The 20,348-nt window shown below is 37.8% G+C and overlaps 1 protein-coding gene across 1 annotated transcript in view; it reads left to right on the forward strand.

Moving 5' to 3' along the window:
• Window positions 1–568: 568 nt before the first annotated feature.
• The window catches only part of TM4SF18 (transmembrane 4 L six family member 18), a gene marked incomplete at both ends in the record, with an annotated part of 36,035 nt that continues 16,255 nt past the window's right edge, over window positions 569–20,348 (forward strand). The window contains 2 exons of the mRNA XM_081086027.1: window positions 569–745; window positions 3,787–3,876. Coding sequence (XP_080942153.1) covers window positions 569–745; window positions 3,787–3,876 — 267 coding nt within the window. The remainder of the gene's footprint in view (window positions 746–3,786; window positions 3,877–20,348) is intronic.

Here is a 20,348-nt window from a genome sequence, read left to right on the forward strand (position 1 = left end):
GTCCCCTGCCATTTAAATAGTGCTTGCTGAAGAAGGAGCCCACAATTAAGAAGACTGAATTAAAAACAGTATAAAATGACAGGACATTCGAGCAAACATACTACATGCCTACCATGCTCTAGTATAAGCTCTCTTGGTAGTTTTCTCTTTAATCCATTTCTGCTGTTAGATGAAATTTGCCAGACTCAATGTCAACGCCAGCTCCGACTTCCTTCTTAACATGTACTCGGGGTTAAGTGTGTAGCGCTCTAATCCAAAGGAAAATTACTTATTTTAAAAGCAGTAAAAACACAGCATTCCTCTGGCACAGGATGAAGACCAACTCAGCTCTTCAGTCCTAGATCGTTATCTATTGTTCTCCAAACAGTAAACCACTCTTTCACAGCGAGAGGCTGTGGGTTGCAGTCCTGTCTGAATCCTGGGCTCCTCCTGAATAGGAAGTAAAGGACTCTGACCTAGAAAGTGGAGGTAATGTAAAAAAAAGGGGGGGAGGGGGTTGGTTGGGGGAGATAGGTAGGAGTGAAATTTTACACTCTTGTAATCTCCTGCAGGTTCTGAGCAGGGTAAAATGGGGTCTCAGAAATGTGGAGGCTGCCTAAGTGGTCTGCTGATTCCGCTTGCGCTTTGGAGTATAATTGTGAATATACTATTGTATTTCCCAAATGGGCAAACTTCCTATGCATCAAGCAGTAAACTCACCAACTACGTGTGGTATTTTGAAGGAATCTGTTTCTCAGGTATCATGGTAAGTGTGATCTGGGAGACTGGGGATCACAAAAGGGGAAGTTTTTACTAAGAATTGCTTTTTTCCTACTAAAAGTTATCAATAATGGTAAAATTGTTCCACTAATCCTGGGTTTGGGATTTGAAAGATGGGTGGGGTGGGGAGGCAAGTAGTCCCTTGGGAATTGAAGAGCAGGTTTGTATTTTGGTTAGCTGTTCATTTTTGTAGCTTCGGCAGGACAGGAAATTGGTCCTAATAAAAGTTTGCAAGACTGGCCTATAGAAATATTGTGTCCTCATGAGCTCTGTGTGTCAACTTAAACCATTTAATCCCTAGTGGCACTGCTCTTTTCCAGAAAGACTTTCTACCTGCACTCACAATTTCTCTAGCTTGATACTAAGACAGCACAGAAAAGCAGAGGCTTGGAGCTGCACACAAATTTGCATTCAGATCAAAGCTCTGCATTTGTGCCATGAGACCTTGAGCAAGTTACTCAGTGTCTTGTCTTCATTTGGAAAACGGGGATAATGACATTTACTTTTCGGGTAGTTGTAGGCATTGCATAAAATCTCATGTATGAAGTGCCCAGTACAGTGATTATTGTGATTATAAATACTTATCAAAGGATAGGCCATTTCATCATTAAATAGTGCGACATTACACCCCTAATAATGGAGAGTAATATTGAAAACTAAATCAAATTATGCATGGTAAGAACCCATGAGTGTTTTCCTGATGACTCTTCTTTTAAAAAAATTAATCATGTTGGCAACTCAGAGGAAAAGAGATTTTTCCTGGTAGTATCAATACTAAAAACAACACATTTTACACTGTAAGCTTACTATGCCACCAATAACTAAAAGCAAATCCATTATAACCTATCTCTACATCTTTGTGGGGCTTTAATTTTTATAATACTTGAATAGTTATGTTGGAAAACAGTTTTCATTTTGTACTATTTTGCATACTAAATTAGTAAACTTTAAAATATTAATACCCATTGCTATTAAAACTACTATATGATATGTACATAACAAATGGTGCAATGATTCTATAAATAAATGCCAACTTTTGGATGAATTTGAAATTATATATTAAGATTCATGAGAATGCTCTGTCTTCCAAGTCAGTAATCCTAAATCTGAGAATTCATTCTGAGGAAATAATCCAAAATAAGGAAAGAGATGTATACACAGATGTTTTTGGCATCAGTATTTGTAATAGGACATAGTTAGAAGCATTCTAATATAGAAATAGCCAAGTAAACTGTGATACATTCATTTTATACGGTGAAGAAAAGTGTAATGATGAAGATCTAACAACAAGGAAAATGAACATTTTGTAAGTGAAAAAAGATATAACAAACTTGTGAATAAATTATGATTGCAACTATGTAAAATATACACAGCTGGGAAAACACTGGGGATACATACATGAAAACAAGTGAGGGTGGCAGAGCTATGGGTAACTTTCCTCCCTTTTTCTTGAGCCCTCTGTATTGAAATTATGTTTTACAACAACAAAAAAAGAAAATTTCTCTTTCAACACAGGCCCAGCTTGTGTTTCTCTTTTGGCATAGGACTCCAGAGCTTAGGTCTAGGTATTTCTGCCAATATTAAAATGAAGCTGGCTATCTCGTTTCCCTCCATATATCATTATAGTAAATGGAAGAGTTGCAAGGCATGACTGGGTTAAAATCTATTAAAATCTGTGATAACTAATGTGTTGAAAGGAGGGTAACATAAGACTTCTTTGTTATATTCATGTGAAATTTAAAACAGGGGAAGAACCTATTCTCTATATTTTATTGTCTAAGATTTTTTTTTTGAAAAATATTATTGTTGCTACATCAAATCCTTTTAAGAGAAAGGAGAGGAATATAGATAAATAATTAAGTTGATTGATAAATAAATAAAGACTGAAGGAATTTGGAAACTGGAAATGTTGACCACAAACAGTAAAATAGCAATGAACTTAGCTTCAAGATCCAGTATGGGGAACAGTGAGAGTAAAGGATGTGTGGAGAATTTGCCAGAAACAATACATGCTCCATACCTGCCCCAACCATGAATTATAAAAATCAAGAAATTCATCTCTTTCCAGAACAAAATACAATGCTTTGCATAAGATACTAAAAAAAGGGGAAGTAGAATATATTGAATTCTCACAATTTGTTGGCTTGCTACAGACAAAACACTGGAAAATTTGTACCTGAGATGGCTTGAATGCATGGGGGAACTGACTTACTTTACTGCCCTAGCCAGTTTGGCTCAGTGGATAGAGCATCAGCCTGCGGACTGAAAGTTCCCAGATTTGATTCTGGTCAAGGACACATGCCTGTCAATGTTCTCTCTCATCATTGATGTTTCTATCTCTCTCTCCCTCTCCTTTCCTTCTAAAATCAATAAAAATATATTTTTTAAAAAAAAGAACTATCTTTCCATATTCACCATGCATCTCACCTACAATCCCAGACAGCAATAAAAGGAGAGAGGCTTTGCAAACTGAAAATTTGTGAATGGCTTTCCTTTGTCTTTTACAACTGGGTCAATGAGAAATGCCAGGTGGTATTCCCATGTCCATACCATTTACTCCTCTTTAGTTGTTAGATTTTGATGACTGATTAACCATGATGATAATAGCTAACATTTATCAATTACTTACTATGAATTAAGTGCTATGTTCAAAGTTGTACATACATTATCCCATAATCTATATATATAAAAGCTCAATGCAGGAGCTGCCCCCTGGTGGTCAGTGAGATCCCACAGCCAACCTGCAGCCTGCCAACCTCCAGTGGTCCCTTCCCCCTGCCAGCCTGCCTCGATTGGCCTCTATTGGACCCGATCACCGGCCAGGCTTCATGCAATGGGCCTCTAGTACTCTAATAACACCATTTATAGGAAGGACTTACGAGTTTACAGTTAAGACAGTGGCAGATCTGGGATTTGAACCCAGATCTACCTGACCTAGAACCTATGCTCTGAATCACTGTGCTCAGATTATGAGTATGAATGTTCACTTGTACCTATTTCTGATCTTTTTTCTCTTCCCTATGGCAGATGCTCATGGTTGCAGTAGCTCTTCTTGTCCTAGAGAGTGACAACAACTGTCAATGTTGCCAGAGTGAAAACTGCAGCAAAAAATACATGGTAAGAGCAACAGTTTTGTGAAGATGGTTGAGTGGGCTTTAGCTTTCTTTCCTCTTACTCAGAAACACAAAACTATTAACATTATGGTACCCTCACCATGATCTTTTTAGTATAGAGCCCAAGAGTTTACTCCAAAAATAATCTTCCTTTTTTTTTACAGTTTTTCTTCACCTTTGTTCTGCTGATGTTCTTTCACAAATTCAGAATTTAAAGATACATGAGATTAGAAATAATACTATCTTTTCCAGTCTGGGTTTTTGTATAGTCTTATTTTTTCTTCTTAACAACTTTATTGAGGACCATTTACATATGATAAGTGGCATCCATTAAAAGAGTACAAATCCATGACTTTTGACAATGAATACACCCATGAAAGTGAAACGGGATTTTTGGACTGAAACCTGAATTCTTTGTCCACCAGAGTCAAAGAATGAATCCATGGACAGAAGATGGTATAGCAACAAGTACAGACTCCCACCTGGGGAGGGAGAAAAGGTCCCACAGACTTCCTGTTTCCATGGTTTATAAAGGCTGCAGGTCCTGTGTCCTGATATCCCCTCTGATTGGTCAATATTCCCTTTCAAATTGGTGACTATAGTAACTCCTGAGGTCCTCCTCCCTCATTGTCCTCTTATTCCTTCTGGGCTTTCTTCCTCCTTTATTATGTAAATATAGACCTCGTGGCTACTCCCAGAAACCCTTATCTTATGTAGATGTAACTGTTGTCTCTCCCTTGTGTTATAAAGACTTAACCATGCCTGACTTCCTTGTGTTATGGAAATGTACCTTCTCCCAATCTGTAGCCCTGTGTTTTTTCCATGGACCCCAATTCTAAAAATTCCCTAAACCTGCCTATATTCTCCTAAAATTCCTGTTTCAAAAGCACCATCCCAATCAAGATATAGAACATTTCCATCACTCCAAAAGAATAATCTTTTATCTGCTTTTTGTCATTATAGATTGATTTATACTTTGTATCAACAGAACCATACAGTATTTGTCTTTTGTATCTGGCTTCTTTCATTCAGCATAATGATTTTTGGATACATCCATGTTGTTAAGTATAGGCAATGTACATTTCTAAATCGGAACTTTAAAAAAATTAAAATAGAATCAAGAGAGAATAATATGCCCCAATTTTCTAAGCCTGTGCCACATAGGCATGAGTTGGGCTGCTACATTTCCACCATTATTCTTCTCCTCATCATCGTCATTGCTCATTCATATTTTCATAGCACTTTATAGTTCTTTTACATTTAGCCAGTGAAATAGATCATTCTTACTCCTATTTTATAGATGAGTCACCTGCAGCTCAAAGACATCATGTTGTTTATCAACTAGGAGGAGTTTTCCCAGAGGTTTGGTATGCATTCTTTGCAGCCAAGGCTCCATACCATAGCTGCACATTGCAATCATCTAAGCCAGGGGTGGGGAACATCCAGCCTGCAGGCCATATAAGACCCCCAAAATCATTTGGACTGGCCCTTCCAAGGCATAAGGGGTGAGTTAATTAAATGTTTGACCAAATATAGCAGGCTAATTTTAAGTTGAAAATTTTGTATGGCCCTCAAATGATGTTATAATATTCAAATGGCCCTTGGCAGAAAAATGTTTCTCACCCCTGACCTAGGAGTTTGGAGTTGGAATCTTACCCCCAGAGTCCCTGACTTGGCTGGTCTGAGGTGCAACCAGATTTTAATGTGCAGCCAAGATGCTTCTTTAACTAATGCCTTTGGAAGACTAAATTATTTGCTTAATTTAGCACTGTGCCCATGGCGAAGAATTGAAAAATTTTAGTATTTGTGTGTGTGTGTGTGTGTGTGTGTGTGTGTGTGTTTTCTTAACCAAGTGACCCAGATATCCCCCAGTAGCTGCTGGTAGTATATTTGTGGGAAAGCTTTCAAAATTGCCTGGCAGTGGTCGGCAAACTTCAGCTTGGCAAACTGGGGCTCGTGAGCCACATGCGGCTCTTTGGCCCCTTGAGTGTGGCTCTTCCACAAAATACCGGCTCTTCCACAAAATACCGACTTCTGCTCATGGGCCACGAAGTTTCAATCACACTGCACGTGCACACCCGCACATGGTATTTTGTGGAAGAGCCACACTCAAGGGGCCAAAGAGCCACATGTGGCTCGCGAGCCGCAGTTTGCCAACCACGGGCCTAGGGGAAGCAATGAATTTAGGTGAATTCAAGCTATGAAACTCAAGAAATTTCTAGAAAACAAATTTATATGCCAATAAAAATCAGTATGTTCAATTTGCCTGAACTCAGTATTAGCATCTCCAGCACAAATGTATGCGAGAGTCTAAAAAGGGTCTTATAACCAACACTGATGAGATGACTGCCATCTCAATGGGAAGACCAGAAGGAAGGGAGAGGGGATTCCCTGGGTCTCTGTTTGGCCCTTTCACTGTAGGCTCTAGAACAGAAGTCCAGCTCACATGTCCCCAGGAGCTGAATATCTGATGGAAGCTAAAGAAGTGAGCCTGGTAGGCATCAGAGCAAACTTTCCATTTATGGAAGGAAGGGAGCTCCTACTCTAGTCCAGCCAATTATTACCATGACAAAATTGGGCAATAATTCTGTTTTAAATAAAAAGTAGAAATACGAATTTTTATCTAAAATCTCTCAACTGTAAATGTTGGCAATTCATTCTCATTCACATTAAATGAAGCCCCCCTCTGCAGGGAAAATTTGAGTCTGTACCAGTTTGTAAATTCTGAGGCTCCAGAATGGAAAATGAAATCATACAAGATTCACTTTTTAGGGGGAAAATTATTCTTGACCTTCTTTTTTAAAAAAATTTTGTTTTATTGCTTAAAGTATTACCAAGAGTAGTACATATCTCCTTTTTTTCCCCCTTGACCTTCTTCCAGCCTCCCCTAACCCCCAGTGTCTGTGTCCATTGGTTATGCTTATATGCATGCATACAAGTCCTTCGGTTGATCTCTTACCGTCCCCTCCTACCCCCCAACCCTCCCCGTCCTTCCCGCTGTAGTTTGACAGTCTTTTCGATGTTGCTCTGCCTCTGTATCTATTTTTGTTCATCAGTTTATAATGGTCTTTATTATCCAGAAATGAGTGAGATCATGTGGTATTTTTCTCTCATTGACTGGCTTATTTCACTTAGCATAATGCTCTCTAGTTCCATCCATGCTGCTGCAAATGGTAAGAATTCCTTCTTTTTTACAGCAGCATAGTATTCCATTGTGTAGATGTACCACAGTTTTCTAATCCATTCATCTGTTGAAGGGCACTTAGGCTGTTTCCAAATCTTAGCTATGGTAAATTGTGCTGCCATGAACATAGGGATGCATATATCCTTTCTGATTGTGTTCCTGTTGCTTGGGTATATTCCTAGAAGTGGGATCACTGCGTTGAATGGGAGTTCCATTTTTAACTTTTTGAGGAAACTCCATACTGTCTTCCATAGTGGCTGCACCAGTCTGCATTCCCACCAGCAGTGAAGGAGGGTTCCTTTTTCTCCTCATCCTTTCCAGCACTTGTCTTTTGTTGATTTGTTGTGTTGTAATGTACCCCACGAATCACAGAAGGGTGCCTCAAGAGGTCGAATTAAAGAGTCACATTTATTGCAATCCGGGACTAATAGGGGCCATTTTGCTTTCCCAAATCTCATAGTGATAAGATAGTGGCAAAGTCAGACTTATATAGGCAAAGATAACAAAGGTATTGATTACATCTCAAGGTTTGGAATGAGGAGCTTGGTTTGCAAAAAAGCAGTTTACAGAAGCAGAAGCAGCATGTTATCTAAATTTACAGTTTTGGGTCTCTGGATCACTGAATTGACAGAAACACATTATCTAGAGACCTCGGGTCTGGAATGAGGAACCTGGGTTAAACTTAGGCATGTGATCTAAATTACAGTTTTGGGTCTCCGGAACACTGAGTCAACAGGGACACATTAACTGGAACCCTCTGACCTTGGGATAACTGTGCTGTCCTTCCCAGGTAAAGGAAAATGTGCTTTCTAAGACCAGTATGACCACTACAAATGGGATATTCACATAATCAATAGGGTATTTAATCGAATGGGATGATTTATATAATTCAGAAAATCAAAATAACTTTTCTATTGTTAAACAAAACAAATAAGTACAGAAGCCAAACAGCAGGGTTAAAGTTAAACTATAGTTTCTGCCTGAGATGATTGCTACCATACTTCAGTTGATGATAGCCATTCTGACAGGTGTGAGATGATACCTCATTGTTGTTTTGATTTGCATCTCTTGGATGATTAGTGACTTTGAGCATGTTTTCATATGTCTCTTGGCCTTCTGTATGTCCTCTTTTGAAAAGTGTCTATTTAGGTCCTTTGCCCATTTTTTGATTGGATTGTTTATCTTCCTTTTGTTAATTTGTATGAGTTCCCTATAAATGTTGGAAATTAAACTCTTATCAGTGATAACATTGGCAAATATGTTTTCCCACGCAGTGGTCTTTCTTGTTGTTTTGTTGATGGTTTCTTTTGCAGTGCAGAAGCTTTTTATTTTGATATAGTCCCATTTGTTTATTTTCTCTTTATATTCCATTGTGTAGATGCCCTAGGAGCTGTATTGGTGAAGAAATTGCTTTGGCATATGTCTGAGATTTTGTTGCCTTTGGATTCCTCTAGCATTCTTATGGTTTCCCATCTTACTTTTAAGTCCTTTATCCATTTTGAGTTTATTTTTGTGTATGGTGTAAGTTGGTGGTCTAGTTTCATTTTTTTTTTTTGCATGTATCTGTCCAATTTTCCCAACACAATTTATTGAAGAGACTCTCTTGACTCCATTGTATGTTCTTGCCTCCTTTGTCAAATATTAATTGAGCATATTGGTTCGGGCCGATTTCTGGGCTCTCTATTCTATTCCATTGATCTATATGTCTGTTCTTGTGCCAGTACCAGGCAGTTTTGAGAACAGTGGCTTTGTAATACAGCTTGATATCTGCTATTGAGATCCCACCTACTTTGTTCTTCTTTCTAAGGATCACTGCAGCTATCCGGGGTCTTTTTTTATTCCAGATGAATTTTGGGAGAGTTCGTTCTAGGTCTGGGAAATATGTCATTGGTATTTTAATAGGGAGTGCATTGAATTTATACATTGCTTTGGATAGTATGGATATTTTAATGATATTGATTCTACCAATCCAAAAACATGGTATATTCTTTCATCTGTTTATGTCTTCCTCTATCTCTTTTTTCAACATCCTGTAGTTTTCTGAGAAGAGGTCTTTTACCTCTTTAGTTAAGTTAATTCCTAGATATCTTAATTTTTTTGGTGTGATGGTAAATGGGATTGCTTTTTTAGTCTCTCTTTCTGTAAGTTCACTATTGTTGTAAAGAAATGCCATATATTTCTCAGCATTAATTTTGTATCCTGCTACATTGCCAAATTCATTTATTAAGTCTAATAATTTTTTTATGGAGTCTTTAGGGTTTTTTATGTACAATATCATGTCATCTGCAAATAAGGACAGTTTTACTTCTTCTTGTCCAATTTGGATGTCTTTTATTTCTTCTTTTGTCTAATCGCAATGGCTAATACTTCCAGTACTATGTTGAATAGGAGTGGTGAGAGGGGACATCCCTGTCTTGCTCCTGTTCTTAGAGGAAATGGTTTTAGTTTTTGGCCATTGCGTATGATGTTGGCTGTAGGTTTGTCATATATGGCTTTTATTATGTTGAGGTATGATCCTTCTATTCCCACCTTGCTGAGAGTTTTTATCAAAAATGGGTGTTGGATTTTGTCAAATGCCTTTTCTGCATCAATTTATTTGACTATGTGATTTTTATCTCTCAATTTGTTTATGTGATGTATCACATTTATTGATTTGTGGATATTGTACCATCTTTGCATCCCTGGGATAAATCTACTTGTTCTTGGTGTATGATCTTTCTGAGGTACTGCTGGTCCAATTTGCTAGCATTTTGCTGAGAAATTTGGCATTATGTTCATGAGGGATATTGACCTGTAATTCTGTTTTATTGTGTTGTCTTTATCTGTTTTTGATATTAGGGTGATGCTGGCTGCATAAAATGAGCTTGGAAGTGTTCCTTCCTCTTGAATTTTTTGTAGTAGTCTGAGGAGAATAGGTTTTAGTTCTTCCTTGAATGTTTGGTAAAACTCCCCTGTGAAGCCGTCTGGTCATGGGCTTTTGTTTGCTGGAAGCTTTTTGATGACTGCTTCAATTTCTTCCATAGTTATTGGCCTATTGAGATTCTTAGATTCTTCCTGATTGAGTTTTGGAAGGTTGTATCTTTCTAGGAAAATGTCCAGTTCCTGCAGGTCGTCCAGATTGTTGGAATAGAGTTGTTAATAGTATTTTTTAGCAATCCTTTGTATTTCTGTGGCTTCTGTTGTTTTTTCTCCTCTTTCATTTTTGATTTTGTTTATTTGGATCCTCTGTCTTTGCTTCTTGGTGAGCCTGGCTAGAGGTTCATCAATCTTGTTTATCCTTTCAAAGAACCAGCTCTTGGTTTTGTTGATCTTTTGTACTCTGTGTTTTTTGTTTTTTTGTTTTTGGTCTCTATGTCGTTTATCTCCATTCTGATCTTTATTATTTCCTTCCTTCTGCTTACACTGGGATTTTCTTGTTGCTCTCTTTCTAACTCTTTGAGTTGTAAGGTTAGGTAATTTATTACCATTTTTTCTTGTTTTTTGCAGCAGGGTTGTAGAGCTATGACCTTCCCTCTCAAGACTGATTTCACTGTGTCCCATAGGTTTTGGATTGTTGTGTTTTCATTGTCTTTTGTTGCCATGATGTTTTTTATTTCTTCTTTGATTTCACTCTCCTGCCTGGACCACAGACCTCACCTTATCCCAGGCGAAATCTGACCTTTCTGTGAGGGGGTGCAGAGCCACTCAGAATCCGAGTCCTCTCACCGCTTGGGGACTGGTGTTCCCGGGTTCGCAGCTGTTCCTTGGGTGCCATTTTTGTAGATTCCCGGGATTTTCAGGCTTCCAACAACATCCACTCTCCCCCTCAAGATGGCGTGGTCTCCTCATCAGTGCTGGTCGCTCCAGGAGGGATCCTAGCAGCAGTGGAGGCTGCCAGGTCAGGGGAACCCCATCCCCTACAGTCCCCTGGGGTATAGCTGTCCCTCAACTCACAAACAAACACTCCCCGTGCAAGCACACACTTTCCCTTCATTCTTTCACTCACACACTATCTTGCAGTTTGCCTTCCTGTCGACAGCCATTGTCCTTCTCCTGTCCTTGACCTTCTTAAGGGTCCGTGGCTGGGTCTGAAAAGTTAAACTGATGGAAGACAGATTAACAAGAGGAAAGCATACACATTTTATTAAATTTTTACATATACATGGTAGTTTTCACAGAAGAATGAAGTCCTGAGGAAGTAGTCAGAGCATCAGGCTTTGATACCTTTTAGATAAAGAAACAAATAAGTGAAGAATTAGCAAGACAAAAGGGCTTGGGCTAATGAATGGATAAGAAGTGACTGGGAAGACAAGGGTTCCTTTAGTAAGGTTTGATTATATATATTTCTCAGCCCAAATTCCCTGTCTCTGGTGATATGAATGCCTTTCTTCTTCCAGGTATAGGGAGGACACCTTTCACATGGGAGTTCTATGACGTGTTTCAGGGAAGAAAAGCAGGGGTGAGGGCTTCGGTCAGAGTACCTTTCTGCTTCTGCCACTTTTTCATACCCCTTTAGCTTAAAATATTCTGGTTTCAAAGATGCCATATTTAGGGCTTAGCATTTCCTGAACCCCATCTGAAATTTCCCCCAAGAAGTCTCACAGTCCACAAACTGAATTAGTAGATTGTCCCATAACCCATGGAAGCAGTATCTCAGTCTGGAGCATTTCTATGGAAAAGGAAAGTTAATGGTTAGAACTAACTTAAGTCTAGAGGTCATTTAAAAAGATTTTTAGAGGTTGGGCTTCAAGCATCTTCAGATAGAATAGGGCAGGCAACGGTAACCTGGCAGATTTTCCTGGTTTGTAGTTGGATGTCCCTGGGGATGTTATCAGTATTTTGGTAAACTTACAACAGGCATCAAGATTGTCTAAACATGAGTCATTGTGGTACTTTTCCTGAAGTTTATATTAAGTTGTCCAACTTTAGCTTATAGGGCTTTGGAAAAGGCAGTTTTAGTTTTCAATGATTCCAACTCAGCGGGTGGGAGGAAATTTGGAACATTAATTTGAGGAGTTGTAGCCAGATATTGGAGACTCCAGTCCAGTTTACAGGTAGATAACCAAACCTCCAAAAAAGTGAGCAGAACCAGTATTGGATCTTACAAGGGTGTGTTATAGTTTCCTGCTAAAAAAATTTTTTAATCACCCCATTTCTATCAGAGATAATAAAAGTAAGACTAATTTCTTTGCACAATAAGTCTAGTCTCATTAAACTTGGCCTGGTTATTCATATAGGAGCAGCAAGAATAGTGATGATCATATAAGCTTTTTTAAAGTTTGCTTTGTTGAAAAAAATAAAATGAATAAATAAAGTTTGCTTTGTTGGAACTTTTCATTACTCAAGTTAGACTTTAAAAGCCTCTCAAGGCTAAGAAACCAAGCCAAGAACTTGCCACTAGACTTTGCCTAGAATACCCATAGATTTAGGTTAATTTCTTTCTTCTTGAAGTCTCCAAAATATCCTAAGTTTCCTGGGCCCATCAGAAGTGACCTTTCTTACTCGCCTGCTAAGGCTGCTGGGAACCCTGTAAGCAAGGTACCAGACTAGTTTTGCCAAGGGGCTTCATTTGGCTCCATAGAATCAACCTTAGTTTCTTAAAGCTGTCTTGTAATATCTGATTCTATACATATTCTTAAATATGACATTCCAGTCAAAGCATTGGTAATATATGCAATGTTTCCAATTGTCTCCCTTATAAGGAAAATAGACTCTTTATTTAAAAGGTAAGTTTTTATTGATTTCAGAGAAAGGAACAGAAAGGGAAAGATAGAGAGAAACATCAATGATGAGAATTATCAATCAGCTGCCTCTTGCATGTGTCCTGACCTGGAATCAGACCATGAACTTCTGTCTTATGGGTCAGCACTCAGCCACTGAGCCACACTAGCCAGGCAGGAGAACAGACTTATTGAACTTATGAAAATAGCTATATTGCCATGAAAATAAGAAAAATCACTAAGAATTTTCTAATTCTGGAAGAATAGAGTAGGGAGAAAATCAATTGTTTTATCTTTGTTCACAAGGTATACTTTACCAAATTGCTGTAAGTCTTAGATAGCTTAAGAGAAGAAAGAAAAAAGTTTCCTTAAACCTGAAAAACAAAATATTAAGAATCCAGCAATTTTTTAAAGTCATGAAAATGAATCATCCTCATCAATTTATTCAGTACTATATAATTAATTTTTGTACTATTTGATCTTGTGTTAGAAATTTTATGAATGCCTCAGTTTCTCCATTAGAGTTTTAGCAAATTTTTACCAGTTCAGATGTATATACTTCTTAGAGTTCTTTCCATGAATCTCCTTGAAGACAAGCACTTTTGCAAAAACATCAGAACAAATAAGTAGCTGTCTGTAAATGGCAAAAGACTTAAAAGTGGCCAAATTAAAGATTTGATGAGAGTTTATTATAATTGACACAGAATTCTGGTTATTTTTGTGACATAGAATATTTTAAGTTAATAATTAGAATTAACTTAATAATAATTAGTTAATAATTAGATATTTCCCTAGCTGCTTTGGCTTAGTGGATAGAGCGTCAACCTGCAGACTGAAAGGTCCTAGGTTCAATTCCAGTCAAGGGCATATGCCTGGGTTGCTGGCTTGATCCCCAGGAGGGGGGTGTACAGGAGGCAGCCAATCAATGATTCACTCTCATCATTGATGTTTCTATCTCTCTCTCCCTCTCACTTCCTCTCTGAAATCAATAAATATATCTTTAAAAAAAAAGAATTATCACAGAAATTATCAGTCCTTCAGGACAAAACTATTCTCTTTTTCTCTTAAAAAAACACATTTTCAGCCCAGCTGGTGTGGCTCAGTGGTTGAATGTTGACCCATGAACCAGAAGGTCATGGTTCAATTCCTAGTCAAGGCACAAGCAAGAGGCAGCTGATCGATGATTCTCCTTCTCCCATCCTCTCTCTGAAATCAATAAAATCACTTAAAAAAAACCAACAACCATTTCATACCTCATATTTTTTTGTATCAAAAACACATCCTAATTTTTTTGCATACAAAGTTGTTCCCTTATTATATTCTATTAGCTTTAATTACATATGTTAATTAGAATTTTTAAGCCTCAGAATCCTTAATTTCTAGTGAAAACTAGAGAATAAATAATTATGAACTGTTTTTATGAATATACATTTTACCATTTCTAGAAATATGCACTTTCTCAAAGTATAGTTTTCAAAATGGCACAGAATGTGTTATAATTAATTCCTCTGTAATAGGAAGTCAAAAGTAAATAAACTTATGTTCAGTAATTAATATCTCAGTATTTTATCTAATTTTGAAATGATCTAGATAGTCAATGAATTACCATCATTTAATTGAACAGTAAAACTTTAAGGTTTCAAGTTACTAAAAAGATTTTGGAACCTATTTAAATAGACATATTTTATAAAACATAATATTTGTTGAAAAGCTCATTTATTATAAACTTTTATCTCACATTTATTAATTCACTCACTCATAACAATTGTGTTTAAATTACTAATGAAAATTTAATGAGACATTAGACAAGATTAGCCTTCATCGTATGTCATTTCTCTTTTCGACAATTTTTTTAACATATAGTTCATGAAATATATATACACATACATATATAGACATCTTATCTAATAAAAATGGGATATGCAAATTGACCATCACACCGTAACAGTCAAGATGGTTGCACCCACAGTGGCGGCAAGAATTCTGTAACACAAGATGGCTGCACCCACAGCGGAGGCCAAGTTCCTGTAATGAGCCTTAATGAGCAATCAGCAAGGACCTGAGGCTGCGTAGCGCTGGGCCGGGGCAGGGGACCTGAGGCCACACCCTCTGCCATGTGGGGCTTGACAGGGAACCTCAAGGTGCATCCCCCACCCTGGCCCAGGTTGGGGGGCTTCAGGCCACACCCCTTCCTGGGTCGTGGGACCTGAGGCTGTGCCCCCCACCAGGCGGGGCTTGACAGGGGACCTCAGGCCATGCCCCCTGGCCTGGGCCAGGGGACCTCAAGGCACACCCCTCAGCCCAGGCCGGGGGACCTCAGGCCACCCCCCCACACCCTGGCTCCAGGCCAGGCAACCTGAACCGCACCCGGCAGGGCTTGACAGGGTTTGGGCCGGCTGGGTCTGGATCTAGCCCAATGAGGGTGGGGCTGGCTGGGTCTGGGTCTCGCACAATTTCAAGGCACGCGTGGGGGGGCAGGAACTTGACTCTGGTTCCTGTGGCGCGCCCCAGACTCTGACAGGAGGAAGATTTTCATATACATTTTACTAATTTTCTTTCATCTCTGACACTTCTATTATAGAGAAAGGGAAAATAGCAATATTAAAATATTTCCTCCAATTAACTCCCTTTTAATGTGCATGAATTTTGTGCACCAGGTCACTGGTATACCTATATATTGAGAAGCCTCAAATATCATAGAGACAATGCAACTAAAAAGTTTAACATATAATTTTTCTCTTTTCCATGCTACCATACTCAACATGCATTAAGCAATTTATGTTTATGTATTTTCTGTTTTTAGATTGAATTTATAGTTTTATACTCTTAAACATCTAGTAGTGATAACAAAACTTTGACTAGTAAACTAAGTAGAAAAAATTATATGTCTGCATTATATTTAATGCTGACAACTCTGAAGTTATGCCTATGTTTTTTCTTAAAACCAGCTGTTTACCAAAGATTATTCCAAACTACATGAACTTAAAAAACAAACCTGTGGGTAGATTCTATATTTCTGAGAATTTTAGGATTACTTAATTTATCTGTAAGTTCATTTATATCCAGACCAATTTGAATAAAAATCCTTTGAAACATTTTATAAGTTAATTTGATAGTACTACACAAAGGTAGAAAAAATATCACACATCCATAACATACTGTTAAAAAATACACTGAGGTCTTTAAAATTTTTAAAGTGTTTGAATAAATATCTATTTGAAATAGGCATTGCCAAACAGGAAGTTACACTCAACAGACAGGAGTTCAGGGAAAGACTTTTATAGAGAAAAGGCAAAAGCAAATAAGGACATTATTGGTTGGCTATAGCTTAAAACCTAGTTGGCTGTTTGTGATTGGTTGTTCTTCAATTTCACAATCCTGAGGCATTTACAGGTTTAGATTTGGTTTGCTTGCATAAGCTCCATGGCATTAAAGCCCTCTAGCCTTAGGGCCTTCCATTTAATTAATTTAATAACACATATACACATATATCAATATAAATAAACATATAGACAGACACACAGAACTTATAGCTTCTTAAGAAATTTTAGTCATGTCAAGTACATTAATACAAACCTCCCTAGTATAAAAGAACAGATGGAGCAAGTTAAGGTTATCTGCTCAGATGGCTAAAGCATTTTAATAATATTTATGAAGAAGACTTAAAATTTGTATCTGCTCTTGGCAAGCAATCTTATGGAGGCTGTGGACTAGATTTTGGGCAAGGGAGCTTTCATAGCAGTTTGGGGTTTTGTAAGCCTCTTTTCCCTTCTTTTTCCCTTCAATCTCACATGGTTGTGGGTAGCATCTTAGTGATCTCTTGGGATGCTTTCATTTTAAAGACATGGTAAGATTTACCTCTCCTAGGGACACAATCCTTAAGTGCAGAACAGTTCTGTTTACAATGTCCTGATCTGTTATATCTGCAATAATTTGGAGATGAGTAGGGGATGTTTGGGTATTGTTAAGTGTAGGTGGAAGGATATAAAGGGCTGATACCCACCCACCCCCATCCAACTACATTATCTTCAATTTGATTCGTAAATCTTTTAACTAAGATAAAAGTAAAAAATTTCTATGATCTAGATTTAGAGCTGTGTGTCTCTGGAATGCTTTAATGTCACAGGACAAAGCCTTTAGCATGTTTGCTTTTCTTCTGAGTACATGGCTTCATTTCAGCTTAGGACAGAGGCATTAAAAGAAGTTCTATCAGGCTCTGAATATCAACCTCCAATTCAGCCAACTCTGGACATAGAGCTCTTTTTAAAAAAATTGTTTCAAATATTTATATCAAAGGTTTACCTATCAAGTGACTTAAAACCAAAACCAATACTTAGCTGTGAATTCAAGAGTCATCCCCAAAGAAGGTAAAAAAGATGCAGCCTTCCTAAGATGCAGAACGGGTCCCAAAGATAGCCAAAAGAAAGACTTTCCTGAGAGCTGGCAACAGTCAGTAGGACACTAGTCACAAATTGGATGCAGCCCACATCTATGTACAAACATATATATTTTTTAAGAATATGTGTAATGTTACAGCATTTTATATTTTTATTTTTTTAATAAATTTTATTGATTTTTTACAGAGAGGAAGGGAGAGGGATAGAGAGTAAGAAACATTGATGAGAGAGAAACATCGATCAGCTGCCTCCTGCACACCTCCTACTGGTGATGTGCCCGCAACCAAGGTACATGCCCTTGATGAGAATCGAACCTGGGACCTTTCAGTCTGCAGACCGACTCTCTATCCACTAAGCCAAACAGGTTAAGCCTGTACACCCATATTTGAGGGCCCTCAGTCTAACAATTGGTTGCCTGAGTCACTTGCATGCCCCAATAGACAGAAAGGCAAGCCAGATTCTCAGGACACAAAACAAGAGAGAAACAGGAAAGCAATAGCTATTCCTAGGAGGGAAAGCATCAATAACTATTGGGCACCACAAAACCAAATGTTTTTTTCAATTGCCAATGATTTTTTTCCCCCATTTAAAAATATATTTTTTATTGTTGCTATGCAGAAGCTTTTTATTTTGATGTAGTTCCATTTATTTGTTTTCTTCTTAGTTTCCTGTACCCTAGGAGCTGTATCCGTAAACAGATTGCTATGTGAGATGTCTGAGATTTTATTGCCTATGTTTTCCTCTAAGATTTTTATGGTTTCATGCCTTACCTTTAAGGTTTTTATCCATTTTGAGTTTTTTCTTGTGTATGGTGTAAGTTGGTGATCTAGTTTCATTTTTTTGCATGTATCTGTCCAATTTTCCCAACACCATTTATTAAAGAGACTGTCTTGACTCCATTGTATGCTCTTGCTTCCTTTGTCAAATATTAATTGACTGTAATGGTGTGGGTCAGTTACTGGGATCTCTATTCTTATTCATTGGTCTATATGCCTGTTCTTGTGCGAGTAATAGGCTGTTTCAGTTATAATGGCTTTGTAGTATAGTAGTTTGATATCCTGTATTGTTATCCCTTATACTTCATTCTTCTTTCCTAAGATTGCTGCAGCTATTTGGGTTTTTTTATGGTTCCATATAAATGTTTGGAGTATTTGTTCTTGTTCTGTGAAGTATGCCATTGGTATCTTAATAGAGATTGCATTGAAACTCTAGATTGCTTTGGGTAGTATAAACATTTTAATGATGTTAATTCTTCCAATCCATGAACATGATATACGCTTCCATTTGTTTGTATCTTCCTCTATTTCTTTTTTCAATGTCATATAGTTTTCCAGGTCTTTTACCTCCTTGGCTAAGTTTATTCCTAGGTATCTTTTTTGTTGTTGTTGTTGCATGGTAAATGGGATTGCTTTATAAGTTTTTCTTTCTGAGAGTTCCTTATAGGTGTATAAACATGCCATCGATTTCTGGATGTTCATTTTGTATGCTGCTACCTTGCCAAATTCATTTATTAAGTCTAGTAGTTTCCTGGTAGAGCCTTTAGGTTTTCTTTTCTTTCTTTCTTTCTTTTTAAAATCTTTAACCAAGGATATTTTTCCATTGATTTTGAGAGAGAGCAGAAGAGAGAGGGAAAGACAAAGAGAAATATCGATGTAAGAGAAACATTGATTGGTTGCCTCTTGCACGAGCCCTGACTAGGGCCCAGGTTGGGGAGGATCCTGAATGCGAGGTATGTGCCCTTGATCAGAATCTAACCCAAGACCCTTTGGTCCACAGGCTGACACTATCCATTGAGCCAAACCAGCTAGAGCTTTAGGTTTTCTATGTACAATATCATGTCATCTGCAAATAATGAGAGTTTTGCTTCTTCCTTTCCAAATTTAATGCCTTTTATCTTTTCTTGTGTGATTGCTGTGGCTAGGACTGCCCGTATTATGTTGAATCAGAGTGGTGAAAGCTGGAATCCTGTCTTGTTCTTGTTCTTAAGGGCAACGCTTTTAGTATTTTCCCATTTAGTATTATGCTGGCTGTAGTTTTGTCATATATGGCCTTTATTATGTTCAGGTGTGATCCCTCTATTCCCACTTTACTGTGAGTTGTTATTAAAAAACGGTGCTGATTTTGTTCAATGTTTTCTCTGCATTTATTGATATGATCATGTAGTTTTTATCTTTCAATTTGTTTATGTGATGTATCACATTTACTGATCTGTGAATATTGTACCATCCTTGAATCCCTGCAATAAAACCCACTGGATCATGGTGTATGGTCTTTTTAATAAATTGCTGGATCCAATTTGCTAATATTTTGTTGAAGATTTTAGCATCTGTGTTCATCAGGTGTATTGGCCTGTAATTTTCTTTGTTTGTAGTGTCTTTATATGGTTTTGGAATTAGGATAATACTGGCTTCGTAAAAGGAGCTTGGAAGTGAGTGTTCCTTCCTTCTGAATTTTGAAGAATAGCTTGAGGAGGATGGGTATTAGTTCTTCTTTGAATGTTTGGTCAAATTCAACTATAAACCCATCCAGTCCCGGATTTTTGTTTGCTGGAAGTTTTTTAATTTTTGTTTCAATTTTATTAGTTGTTATTGGCCTACTCAGGTTTTCTGATTCTTCCTCATTGAGTTTTGGAATATTGTATGTTATTAGGAATTTGTCCATTTCACCCAGGTTGTCCAGTTTGTTGGCATATAGTTGTTCATAGTATTTGCTTACAATCCTTCTATTTTTCTGGTGTCCATTGTTATATCACCTCTTTTACTTTTGATTTTATTTATTTGGTTCCTCTCTCTTTGTTTCTTGATGAGTCTGGCTAATGGTTCATCAATCATGTTTATGAAAAAAACAGCTCTTGGATTTATTGATCTTTGATACTGGTTGTTTTTTTTTTCTCTATGTCATTTATTTCTTCTCTGACCTTTATGATTTCCTTCCTCCTTCTTCCTCTGGGCTCTTCTTGCTGTTCTCTTTCTAATTCATTTAGTTGTAGGGTTAGATAGTTTATTAGTTCTTTTTCTTGTTTCTTGAGGTAGGCCTGTAATGCTATGCTTCCAAAGGGGGAGGAGGCGAAGCCAGCAGACATCAGCCCAGAATCCAGCCCTTCCTCCTGGAGGCAGCAGGCTCTCAGCCCAGAACGCCAGCCAGAATCAGAAGAGCCTGAGGGAAGCTTCAGGAAGCTCTACACATAGCTGCACAT

The sequence above is a fragment of the Myotis nattereri genome, assembly GCF_964212035.1.
Source record: "Myotis nattereri genome assembly, chromosome: 3".
NCBI classification, from domain to species: domain Eukaryota; kingdom Metazoa; phylum Chordata; class Mammalia; order Chiroptera; family Vespertilionidae; genus Myotis; species Myotis nattereri.